This window comes from Cupressus sempervirens, chromosome 5 (genome assembly GCF_028749045.1).
Source record: "Cupressus sempervirens isolate cs-2001-9-10 chromosome 5, ASM2874904v1, whole genome shotgun sequence".
Classification (NCBI taxonomy): Eukaryota; Viridiplantae; Streptophyta; class Pinopsida; order Cupressales; family Cupressaceae; genus Cupressus; species Cupressus sempervirens.
Window position 1 is genome coordinate 459,328,589 of NC_143122.1, and position 14,166 is coordinate 459,342,754.

At 35.8% G+C, this 14,166-nt stretch overlaps 1 protein-coding gene across 3 annotated transcripts in view; it reads left to right on the forward strand.

The window, feature by feature from the left end:
• Positions 1–14,166, forward strand: part of LOC149556763 (alpha-taxilin-like protein) — a 229,416-nt gene that overhangs the window by 91,614 nt on the left and 123,636 nt on the right. For all 3 annotated transcript variants that reach the window (XR_016364782.1, XM_089831280.1, XM_089831281.1), the window contains exon 4: positions 2,066–2,177. Coding sequence is in view for 2 of the 3 variants with exons in the window: in XM_089831280.1 (XP_089687406.1) it covers positions 2,066–2,177 (112 nt within the window). In the remaining variant the exon portion in view is untranslated. The remainder of the gene's footprint in view (positions 1–2,065; positions 2,178–14,166) is intronic.

Below are 14,166 nucleotides of genomic sequence, written 5' to 3' on the forward strand. Positions count from 1 at the left end.
ATCATCCATCAGTAAACTGCTGCTATCAAGAGCACATTATTCATCGTACCTGTCAATGTTATCATAAGCCTCAAAACGTTTGCTTGATTGATCTGCATGCAAAGTTAAGGCTGCTGTCATATCATTATTTTAAAACAATTTTTCATAATATGAAGATTCATTTTCTTCCTTGGAAACATCTTGAGGCTCCAACATGCTTTCTCCTTGAATAAAACCGTCCTCATCAAAATATTTGTCAATAACTTTGTCTAAGTCACTAATTAAGAGGGTTGTATATCCCTTACCTATAACCAAGGCTGAATCTATGCCGTCACAATCATTTGTGTTATTTTGTTGGAACCAAATTGTGGGATTTCTATCTTCTTTAACATTTGTCCAAACTCTTTGACTTCCTTACTGTCCCCACAAATATGATCAGGTGTCAAAGTTTCTTGTCATGTAAAATAAATCTGCTCCCTTTTCATTTGGTTCTTACTCTTTTTGGAAGACGCTGCAACTTGTAAGTGCATTGTGATTAATTCGTCTCCAGTCATCTGTATCTTGAATCCTTCAATCTTCTACTCAATTAGCTCTTTTGAGAACTCATAAGTCATAGGTGATATATTATGCTTCTTTCTCCAAATAGCCATCAAATCTGATTGTAACTGCTTCTAGGTATTATCATCCTCTGCTAGGGCATGCCTTTGTTTCTACATTTTTGTGCATTCTGCAAACCAAAATTTGTTTGCAGGGATGCCTCTGCTAGGGCATCAAAATGATTTGTACATAGGAGAGGAACACAGTTGTAAGATCACTGATTTTGCAAGATTCGCAGGGCAGAAAGCCATTTTGTATTTCTATTATGTTATTATTGTAAAAGCAATAATAATTTAGGAACCTAATTGAACAAATTGTTGATAAGGAGAAAATTGCAAAAAAAATTGGGTAAAAGTTAGCATGGGACACCACAGCTTTCTTTTGGTTGTCAAATTCTGTCAGTTTTTTGGTTAATTTCTTTTGGTTGCACAAATGGATATTGTTCAACATTGAAATTCTTGTTCTTCTCTACTTGGCCTTTTTGGTCTCTGAGATATCCCGTTCAGCGAATTGTAATTAAACTTTTCTTGTTCCTTTCGTGAAAGGGTTTCTGTAACTAATCTTCCAACTATCTTGTTTTATTAATACAACATTTTCTCTTTACAAAAACACAAATTTTCTGCCAGCCATACTTTATATCCGCTGCTGCAGCTTCATGTTCATTGAACTGTGTTGAACTATACCACTAAATTGGCAACATATGAAGTCAATATTATCTCAGGATTGCCAGTCATAAAAAAAATCTTAATCAAGAAGAGTGGTACAGATAGAAAGCAAATCCTTCACATCTGTTTTTTGCGTAGTAACGATTAACTTATCAAGGCAACTGTGGGCTTCTTAAAAAAATTAAGTCTTTTGATAAATAAGCAGAGAAAACAGAATTGGATCATAAAGAATTATAAATGCTTGCTCTGAGAGGCTGAGAAAATATTTCTCACAATAAGCAGGTGTCGAAATTGGACTTGATTTTTTGCTTCAGTATTTTCACCATAGAGACATTAATATTATTATAATATTATTGGACTTTGGTTACACTGCATTCCATAAAGTTGTTTATTGTAATAGAATTAATTCTATTGCCACGTGTTGAGAAAAACACATATTATGCCTCTTTTTTTAAAACCTTTTACATGGACAGGTGTTTCAGAACATTGCCAGTTTTTTTTTGGGTTATGAGAAACCATTCTTAAGAATAATTATATTTTTCTAGATTTTGGACACATGCAATGCCTTTTCTTTCTTGCTAGTCTCAATTTAGATTTTGGCTTGATGCACAATTAGATATCTTGATTTAGAACTCAGGGACTTCAGCTTATGATTCTAAATTTTAGTGATATTACATTACACATACAACTTATCTAAGCTACAAATTCAGCATACTCTTTTACTTTTAACTACATTGTATTTGTCGGGGGGCTTGGAACTGCAGGGCTCACTTGTAGGGTTCTCTATTTTGCTTATACCTGGTAATGTTATTTTTTTTACTCAGGAAAGCAATTGTGAAATGAAAGCTAAGCAAACAAAGGGTATAACAAAGCCCGGGAAGGAGTTAATTGATTTACATCAGAAATATCTGCAAGTTCTTGCAGAGAGAGACACCGGTAAGTTCTACATTGATTGTAGTACTTGAGTTATTTATCAGTTGTTTGACCATCATCTTTCAAGTTTTGGTTGCACATATATAATGATTGTGCATTTTTTTTTTTTGGAAAATGCCATGCATTTAGTTTGTTTGATAAGTTGAGGGTTCTGTAAGGTGCCTTCCTAGAGAACAAATGGAAACATAGAAAAGAATGAGTGTACCAACGTCTGGAATGAAACATAGACTAACTAGACAATATAAATTGGAGATTGAAAACAGGAAAATGTCCCACACGCTCCAAAGAGGGCCAACCCGACTTCTAATGGATCTTAGCACCATTTATGAAGATTTGGAAGAAACTCGCATCCAAAAGTAAGGAGCTGAAGGTGAAATAGATTCCATCCTTCTAAGTAGGGTCCAAGTCTAGTAAAAGGAGAACCTCCATGCAAGGGAGAACTGAAGATTTTTTGGTCAGCATGGTAGCATGAACCAACAAAGAAAGATTCTTCACTAGCAAAGGAGAATAAGAAACAATAAGAGGAGCCCTCAAAGGAGGAAATCCAAACTTCTCTAAGTGAGCAGGTTTTGGAGAAGCCCCAGCTTGGCAACAACCAAAACAATTTGATGGTGAGATTCAACATCTTTCCACCATAAGATAGGATTGAACCTAGCCAAAACTATATGTTATGCATCTAAACTATAATCCTTGCAATCCAATGGTTGCTGTGAAACATAATCTCCAACTTTAAGACCAATGTGCAAAAACAAACCCTTGAAATACTAATTTTGTGATATTGCCATCAAGATTCAACTGTGTAGTTTTTTGAGTCAAACTCATTGATCCATGCTTCATGTGTTCCTCAAGAAAACCACGTGGTTAAGTGACAAGCCCACTTTGCTTGAAAACCCTGTTTGCAAAACCTTCAACAAGTGCTTTGCCTTATGAACCATTCATTAGAAAGCCCCTTAAGTTCATCAATTGATAAGTAGGAGATATTTTCCATAGCAAGTCAAATTGTGATATTACTGTCGGGATTCAATTGAGTAGTGTTTTGAGTCAAACTCATTAACCTAGCTTTCATGAGTAGTGGTTCACAAGAACCCATATCCCACAAGAATGAATGGAATGATCAACACTTATTGCATCTAGGTGATGCTCACAAAGGTGAAGCACCAAGACTTCTTGTGAGGTCACCCATCCCAATACTACTCTAGCTCGAGCGGGCTTAACTACGAAGTTTATCTCCATGGTTAAGCCCACTCTCCTAGCAACCCCATTTGCAAACCTATGGCAAGTGTTGTGCCTTATGAACCATTCATTAGAGAACCTCTTAAGCTCATCAATTGATATGTAGGAGATATTTTCCACAACAAGCCAAATACTGATATTGCTATTAGGATTCAACAATGTAGTCTTTTGAGTCAAACTCATTAACCATGTTTCATGAGTAGTGGTTCACAAAAACCCCTCTCTCATGAGAATGCATGGAACGCTTGGCACTCATTCCATCTAGGTGATGCTCACAGCATGAAGCTTAGCACTCATTGCATCTAGGTGATGCTCATAGGGGTGAAGCATCGAGGCTTCTTGGGTGGTCACCAATCACAATAGTACTCCATCTTGAGCGCTCTAAACTACAAAGTTTCTTCTATGGTAAAGCCACTCTACTTGCAACCCCATTCATAAAACCTTCAACTAGTGTTGTGCCTTATTAATACTGTGGAAAATATCTCCTACTTATCACTACTTACATCAACAAATAAAAGATCAAAATTGGGATGCATGTGAGAAGCAATTTTGGGTGAAATAGAAATGAGTTGCATAAATTATCTTAGTTGCTCATATAGGTATGAGTACGAGAACCCTGTACGAGGGTATGGGCAAAATTTCTTTGCCTTGGGGTAGTGTTGTGAAGTTTTCAACCATCGCCCCATTGTAAATGGGGACCCCTCTTTTCACCTTGACTGTAGGTTTTAGTGGTCTTTACGGTCTTGGATGGTAACTTTTTTGGTCTCCCAACTTTAGCAAGAATTTGACAATGTTAGGGGAAGAAGTTGGAAGTTTGGATGACATGGGTTTGGGTGGTTCTCAGTGCCATGAATTATGTCAGGTTACATGTAATTAGAGGATTTTCGCCATGGGAACTCCTCTGGATTTCAAAATTCCACGAAGCAAGAGGTCCTCGATCTTTATGGAATTGAAGTGATAGATGAAGAAGGGCAAGCATTGAGCAATAAAATAGTGAAGTGAGGGGTGTGAAACATTTTTTGATAGGTTGTAACTGCAAAGATCCTTGGCTAAAATCCTCAAATCATAGGATTCTCACACATGAAATCCTCAAAACTCCAAATTTCTGCCCCCGCCCATTATAATTCATTTCTTTATTAAGTCAAAAATCTCGTATGGGTTATGAAACAATTTCGAAGTTAAAGGGAAGGAGTAGAATGAATTAAGTCAAAAGGAGCCTAGAAAAGATTGTGGAATTCTTGAGATCTCACGATTTCCACCCATTAATTCCTCAAAACCCAAAATGTCCACCCTCCATGTGATGGCTAAAATCAGATTGAGGTGAACAATCAAGGGGGATGCGAGAGAAGACAATGGAAAAGGATGATTAAGAGATGATGATAGAGCAAGTTTTTGGCTAAAGGTGTTATGGTAGTGAGGCCCAAGATGGCGGGAAATCCTCAAATCGAGATTTCCAGCTGTAAAAAATATTTTTATCTTGAAATATCTGTCCCCTTCAGAGGATCAAAATTAGAGTTAAGTTGCTGACCATGGATTCTCGCACATGAAATCCTCAAAACTCCAAATTTCTGCCCCTGCCCATTATAATTCATTTCTTTAAAAAGTCAAATGTCTCATATGGGTTATCAAACAATTTTGAAGTTAAAGGGTAGGAGTAGAATGAATCAAGTCAAAAGGAGCCTAGAAAAGATTGTGGAATTCCTGAGATCTCAGGATTTCCACCCACAAATTCCTCATAACCCAAACCATCCACGCTCCATGTGATGGCTAAAATCAGATTGAGATGAACAATCAAGGGGGATGCAAGAGAAGACAATGGAAAAGGATGATTAAGAGATATTGATGGAGCAAGTTTTTGGCAAAAGGTGTTATGGCAGTGAGGCCCAAGATGGTGGAAATCCTCAAATCGAGATTTCCACCATTAAAAATCTTTTTATCTTGAAATATTTGTCCCCTTTAGAGGATCAACATTAGAGTTAAGTTGCCGACCATGGATTGCAGTGTGTGAATGAAGTAGAAATCTGCCAAGTAGTGTTAAATAAACAAATTTTCTGAGTTGCAAAACAAATGAGATGAAACCTATGCTGGGGGAAATCCTCTGTTTAGAGGATTTCTGCCCTTAAAAAATCCTCTAAGCATGAAAATTCTGCCCACGTGTAAAGAATTCTTCACCAAGTTTGGATGGTCATCATGGGATATAAAACAAAGTAAGGGCTGAAAGGGGGTGCAAAATCTAAATTAAGAAAAAATCCAGCTAAAGAGCCTAACTCAATCTTGGTGGAAATTTATCTTACTAAGGAATTTCTGCCCATTATCCTCCCATAAAGAGTTGACTTTAATTTGAAATCCAGGCTCTTCCTTTCAATGTCAGGCTCTTTAAGTTGACTTTAACTATCCAACAATTTCTTCATAATTTTTACTTGCTTCATCTCTTCTATTTCATTTCTTTTCATTTTTCTTATTGTTTTGACGTAATTCTGATGCTTTACTTTCTTGGTCAAACTTAGTCAAACTGGAGCATATCTTAACTGCTTGGTGGTCAACCGTTGTTCTTAATCTCTTATCTGTCATCATGGACTTTATCTTATCTTAATTTGATCATATCTAGATCATTTATGCATCTCCTCTACCTCATTTCAATTTCGATCCTAAGGGGACAAGAATACTCTATCATCGCTTTTCATTGCTGCAAATTGATTTTGCTATATGTATTTCTTAAGAACATATGCTTGACCTTTACATTTGTTCTTGATCTATCTATCTTTCTTAGGAGCATATGCTTAACCTTTCCATTTGCTCTTGATCTAGCTATCTCTCTAGGGCATATGTTTTTTCTTTGGATCTGTATCTCCTAATGTTTGGTCCCGCTACTTATCAATTGGGCATTTAGGATCAGCTATTTCTTTGTGCTTCATTCTTCGGAGTTAGATTTCTCTATCAACTTGGCTTCTTCATGCTTTGACTTAACTTGTTCCAAGATTGATCACCCATTAGTCAAAGAGGGAAAAATGTAATCACTCTAAAATGGTCATCTAGACCATGCGCCCCCTTTCTAGAATTTTTCCTTAATTTATCCATTGCTTATTCTTGATCAAATCATCGCTTTGCTATTTATTGGACTTTAACCGATGGCTTGACCACTTTATTCTAAGTCTTTTATTTAATTAGAACATGTCCCCCATGAAAAATATTCCTATTTTGAAAAGAAAAATAAAAGGCATTTTATCTCACATGAGGTGCACAATTTCCAAGGTGGGTGGAATCTTCATTCTTCTCCACACATCTTTTGCCTCTTAAACACCACTGTTGATCTTGCTTGCTTAAGATACTTGTGCACATAGATCAAGGCTCATTCTCCACCCTTGATTTTGCCTCTTAATCTCTACTGTCCATTTTCATTTAAAAGAAGGCTCTCTCCTCACTCTCTTATATCATTCTAGTTTATGCTAACATTATGCTGTAGGTTTTCTTATAGCTTTTTGGAGCACTTGGAGAAAGAGGAGCATTCTTGCATTCTTAACTTAGGCTTTATTCTACTTACATCTTGGTATACTTCATAGCTTAGTTTTCTTTATGCTCTAGCTTAGATCACATAGCTTTACTAGGTGGTTCTTGTAACTCCTTTTTAGCTTGCATCTTGAATTGCATTCGTTATTGATTCTTGGATATTGACATTCTTGCCTCTACTCTTTGAATCTTTTGTTCTATGGTGCACCTTGCAAGGGTTTCTTTAAGCTAGGTTCATTTGAGAGCCAAAATCTTATAACACATGATTGTTATAGATAGGAAGCTATAAGCTGCTCCTTGAGACTCCCTCTTCCATGGGTTCCCTCAAGTGTAATGGTTTATATAAGTGTGCCCTATTTTTGGTATACAAATACCATCCCTACAACCACGGTAAAAACCACAAAGGAATAATCACAAGATTACACTGTAATTGATACAATGAATACTCTGCTTAATGCAATTTGATGACAGGTAATGTGCAAACTTGTGATGAGCCAGATCAACAAGAACAACAGAGTCCTAAAAAAATTGGTTCGTGCAAAAAGAATCATTACAACCTATTCTTTTAACATGGCCACATGATAGTACAAAGACTTTAGTACCTAGTACTGAGAGTGTGGACTCTAGTTTACAAATTCAATGGCAAAATGTAGTACAGGAGATTACGATAGTAAAAGATACATCAGTGTAAACTAAGGCACAAGCTGCGGACAAGGAATAGAAGATACAAAATGTGTCAATGAAAAAAGACCAAGTGTGAGTACACCCATTGGATGAGCAGAAAGCAGAAAAAACTAGTCAAGACCCTCAAACGCAATTGGAAATACCTACCAAAGAGGTTGGTCAGACTAGTCCTACCATCTCTCAATCACCATTTGAGAGTTTATTGGCTAACATGAAGATGACAAAGGATCTGAACATAGAGAAATTATGTCAAGTTACATTATTTTCAATGAGAAAAATTGCAGAGAAAACCATTAAACGGAGAAAGATTACACAAAGTGCCCTAGAAAAGGTAACTTATAAGCTCCAGAGCTCTTTACTTATACAAATTAAAGAGAAAAAATTGGAGAAAGAAGCAAGGAAAGTGATGGATGCTTTTCACAAACATTTTGCTACACTTGAGGATGCAACAACTCTAAAAGCTAAAGTAGAACGTGATGCAAATCTATTTAGCACAATATATAGAAATATAAAAAATGATCTAACAATGTTAGATATTTGCATTAAGGAGTTAAGGATGTGTACATATGAGGGAAAAGATTTGTTTGGAAAATGTGCCTTAGCACTTAAATTTACTTAAGATATCTCCGCAGCAATAAAGAATAAGCAAGATAAATTCGAGAAGATGGTGAATGAGCTAAAAAATCCATAGACAAAGATCATAGAAATGGGTCACTGCATCAGTCAAATTTATGATGAGTTAAGGTTACTTGAGCTGGACAGAGAAAGAATCTTGAAGAGATTCTCTTTACTGAGAGAGCACATAACTCTAAAGCTTGATATTATTCAGAGGCAATTGGACACATGTCTAGAGGCAAAGAAATCATATGACAAGTTTTCTATCCAGATATCAATGTAGTAGAAGTGGCAGCCTATGGATTATGTGCATTGTCCAGCGTAGCAGACATAGTGAAAGACTCTTGGGACAAAGAGTTTGATAGTCTAAAGAACTTTGGTGATTGCATGACACTTCTTAGTACACCTACAACATAATGACTCCAAGGTAAAACCACAATTTTGACCTAGATATACATTTTTGACTCACCTTCGTTATTGATGTCAAAGGGGGAGAGTAATAGTGTGAAAAAATTGTAAATACTATATGTAGTGTAAAGGGACATATAAGTTAGAGCATAGTCTAAAGGGGAGTACATTATATATATGTAGAAGATGACAAGACATATAGAGATGATTTACAAATTTTGAATTTTGATGGCCATGTGAAATACTTCACAGATTTTGTAGTTTTGAAATTTGACACTTAACCAAATTTTCCCATACGTTGCTATCAATTCGAAAGGGAGAGATTGTTGGAAATTTGGCTAAGGTGGTGTACTAAGGTTGTTATTTATGGAAACATATAGCCTATTTTGAGATGGCAAAATAAAAGGATGAGTTTGAAGTATTGAAACTCATAAAATTGTCTAAGTATGGTAAAGGAAAAAAAGTGTACATGCAACTTATGTTTACAACAGTGCACTGAAGGGACTTGAGAATAATCTCTCTTACAGGAAGGTAGTACAAACTACATATGACATGTGGGTAAAAGCGCTAAAGAATTTTCTATGTACAAAAGAAGTTATGGCAGATTTACTAAGTATAGTTTGATAGGACAAAACACTGGAAACTTTGGTATATTGACTTTTTTGGTTAAGGAGTTGTTTTGGTTTACCAAAAAAATTACTTGAAAATGTTGGGATGACATTGTTTATGTTAAACCACGTGTGGAAAAATATTATTTCATATATTTAGCAAAGTATCAAGTAGTAAGACCGACAGGATGAAAAGCTTTGGTATAAAGGCATAACACTTTGCTAAGTGAAGTGTGGCATTGTAACATAATGATATAATGTTTGCATGTGCACTTTATGTGATTTGTACGGATGAGAATTTGATGCTAGTACAAAGCAGTACAATTGTATGATCAATTTTGAAGCAAGAACTACAAATTTAGATCAGATATTGAAGATATCAGCACTATATAAAGTTTTGTATCCATCTCTATTGATAGCGTTGTAAAGTCGTATATGCATGTTTGAGCAGTGGGCTCTTCTTGCACTCTTTTGTATTGTAATAACAACTCCAAATAGGTTTGAGGCTTCTAAAAAGGTCTAGTACTCTAACAAGGAAAAATACACTACATGGATGTAAAGGACTCCTAACAAGGTCAGTATCTTTCACAAGATACTTTTGATTAGTGGATCATTTTGTGAGTGTCACTCCCACCAGGATTTTCCCTTGGCTAGGGTTTCTCTAGCTATTAAATAGTGGTGTTATGAGTTGTACTGTTTTATAGTTATGTTTTTTTTTTTTAAAGTTTGATCATTAATGCAAGTTTAAAGATTGTTAATAATATCCATAGTTGGGCAAAACTGTGTGGAAAATTGATTCAAGCCCTCCGGTCGCCCACTCCCCCCCCTCCCCCCCAAGTATACCCCATTTCTAATAACAAACTATTATCTCAAGGAACACAATAGGCTTGGAGATAGAATCAAAGCTAAAAGGGATGAGATGAAACTTATAATTTCTATTCCTATGGATGATTTAAATAAAAATTATAGAACTACACAAAAAAAATCATGAATATTAGGACGAACATGTGAATGATATGGATCGCCTTGACAAGGAAAATAAAGAGGATCTCATAAATATTATACATAGTGCTTATAGTTTTCTGGTTCCTTTGGTAAAATGTAAAGACATGCTTGCACAAGAACTCCCTTGGACATCTAAGGATATTGATGATAAAGTGCACATAGTGGACAAGATGAAGTTCATCATGAACATTGTAATGCCTTACCAAGGAACCCGAAAGGATAAGTCTAAATGTTACTAAGTTTGGTGAGTAATTTTTTAAAAACGTCTTTGCCTTATTAATTATACTTAATAATAGATGTAAGAGTCCTAATAGGTTCCCTAATGTCATCTTTAAACAACATTATTTAATTTTATTTCTAAAATTTTATTCTTGCTATTTAAGTTAATCCTTCTATTAGTGTTATGTCTACTTACAATTTGATACATTATCCATCCTAATATCCATTTACAAATTAGGAACAAATGTACTAGTCCTTACAATTAAATGTATGTACTTAACATGCAATAAAGATAATTGCAATAGATTTATAAAGAGTGTCAAGCAAATCATAAATTGTTCATTTGATAACATTATAAAGAGTACACGGTTCTTTATTTCATCATACATTCATCTAATAGAAGGAAATTCACAATGTCATGGCATCATTATAACATCATTTATCCTTTGAAATAATAGAATATGCTCACATTTCCCTTTATTTTTCGTAGAGATACTCGTTTACCCTTTTACCCTTTTACATAGCTTTTCGTTTCATGATATATATACATAAGAGCTTTTACTTTCTTCAAGAGTTTACATTACAATATTACATAAATTTCTTCCAAGGAAATGCAACATATAGACTTAAAGAAATAATCTTCAATTGCTACTCAACAAGGATCCATATAAAGCCGTTCATAAAAGCTCAAATAGTACCTCAAAATATTTTTCCACCCAACCATGTGGAGCCATAAATGGTCCAGACCCTTGAGATAAGAGATGAGACCATGATCCACATAGCCTCTAAGGTAGTCTAAGGCTTATACCCCAAAATCAAAGTGCAAGGGTAACATAAAGCCACACAAAGCATAATGCCCAAAATGAAATCACAAAGCAAATGGACAACCAAAGGCAAAAACATGTGTGAGAGGTTTGACCACAACTTGGTGAGTGTCATCATATCTTCCTATATGTTGGGATCCACCCCTTGGGCTTAAGATTGACCTGCTACACAAAACTTCTTTTCCCTGAGTATTCTAACTAGAATAGGAATGCAGTCTAGTAGTGTTGAGATCAACCCTCTGAGCTAGGGACTTATAAGATATGCAACATGTCCCTACTCCCAGTACTCCAACAAAACTTTCATATTTATCTTATTTAGTGCGAAGCCCCAAAACCCCCACAAGCCATTAGTTTATTAGTGTTATCACTTTTTAACCAACTCATATATAGAGCTAGCCTGCACAGGGCTCTGGTCTTTAACACATAGGATCCCCTGCCAGCCATTTCTGGTCCCCAACACCTATGGTGAGCCACTCACCTAGGGTATCTACCCTACTAACAAATCCAAAACCAAAATCATAGAAGAGTTTAGGGAAAAATATACCTAGGCTCCCATATACCTAGTCCCAAACCCTAATTCGTACCTCAAGCATAATCACATGAACGTCATTGAATCACAAAGATATAAACAACCTCCTTTTATAAGGAACCACAAAATCCAAAAGCCTCTGGTGAGCCAAAACAAACCTCGTTAGGAATCCAATTCAACCATTGACAAGAAAACTGGTTTAAGAAACATCTCTAGGGTCCCATACCCTTGGGTGAATCCACTAAGCCCTAATTCACTGCATAAGCAATAAGATATAACAAGCATGTAGAAAACACTTTACAAGAATGAATATCACATGTCTAGAAGTATTTGCCTCAGAAATAGATACAAGGTCACAAGACATGAAAAGGACAAGCTGAAATGATGATTCCTAAATTCTGGCTAAATCTGAAATTTTCTTAAAAATTCAAAGTCTAAAATCTTTATTTTAACTCCTACGAGCCTGAAACCTATCTCAAAAGGTGTAGGATTTATAAAATAACTCAAAGTATAAGTGGCAAATTATGTCACTTATACTTAAATGTTCATTGTATGTTATATCCTATTGCTAAAAACTGACTCTAGAGGTGTAATTTGCAAAGTTTCGTTGTTGTTGCACATCAATTTCTTATTCCTATGCATTTTTTTAACAAAGCTGCACTTTTATTCCTTCTTCCTATGCATTCATTTGATATACTTGTGCATTTGTTATGCAAAACTGCGTATTTGTTATCTTTACCAGATCTGTACATCTATTAAGTAGATCTACTATTTGTTCATTATAGTTGCGCTTTTGTTATCAACGGTTTCGCTTATGTTTCTTATAGCTACACATTTATTTCCTAATGTAGCACTTTTGTTTTTCTTACATTGGGCTTTTGTTCAAGGCGATAGACAGATTGTGAACGTGCAAAACTGCACATATGTGCAGTATTCCTGTGCATTAATTCCAGAAGACTGAAAAATATAAGGAATTCTTTGAATTGAACTTCCAGATTCGGTTTGGATAGGAGTGATTCCAAACATATTTCTGGGCTAAAACTTAGGTAGGAACCCTCTACCAAAACCCATTCTCAAGGGAGTTCCCATTAAAGCAAACAATCCCATAACCAAAAATGCATGCCAAAATTTACAATGATATATTCAAGAGATACATCACAACACACAGAGAAATTAAACACTCTTATTCATTCAACCATCAAGAAACGAATGTATAGATCTTCCATTATTATTTTATGTGTGTATGTGTGTGTGTGTGTGTGTGTGTCTATGAGAGAGAGAGAGAGAGAGAGAGAGAGAGAGAGAGAGAGAGAGAGAGAGAGAGAGAGAGAGAGAGGCCTACTTGGTTTCCTTGAAAGGGTTGTCGGTGATCTCTCTAGGTAATTCCTGTAGACACCTAAATTTGATTACACCGCTTTAGTAATCCTATTTAGTTATCTGTAAAGGCATCATTAATTAAATTTTTATTTAATTAATCCTTTGCCATCCCTAGTTGATTAATTTAATTAATCATCTATAGTCCTAATTGATAAATCAAATAACCTATTATTTATCAATTAAATCCTATTCTTCTATCTAATTCCAAAAATCCCCATTTATTAAATAAATCTATTTGATAAATAAAATCCTCAAATCCAAAAACCCCTAACTTATCCCTAATCCTCCATTTAGCCTAATCCACCCCATCCACCCATACTAACCAAGCTTAGCCACTAACTCACCCAACCTCATTAATGCCATCCACTTGCACATCTCTAACATCCCTAATCTAATCCTAAACCCAAGCTTAATCCACCCCCTAATGTTGTCACATTCTTTAAACAAGTTTAAGACTTTCCTAATCCAAACCAAAGTCTCCCCTCAAAAATCCCAACCACCAAGTCATGAGTGCTCTTACAAACCATAAAAGACTCTTACAAGCCCACTCATGACTCTTACATCCATCTTCCACACTCTTCCCTCTTCCACACTCATTCCTCTTACATGTCTCTTACATACTCAACCCCACTCATCATGCCTTTAACCAACCCTTTACCCTACCCTCTCACACTCATCCTCCTTGTGACAAGTGTCACCTTCCCATTGGTGCTAAACAAGCACAATCCATGTGCTCCCCTTTGAGTGCATCTTAGCCCTCCTTAACCATCTCCCCATCCTTGCATCTAAGCCCTTCATCCCTCTACCCCTTGGCCTATAAATTGAATCCCATCCCAAGCCATTTCATCACAATCTTGGAGCTAAAGTTATAATGCCCTTTTGAGAGCCAAAAGCCATCAACCATACCCTTATGATGCCAAATTGAGAGCTCACAAAGCTACCAATTTGCCATTTTTCATCTCCATTGAAGCTAGTTTTTGGGA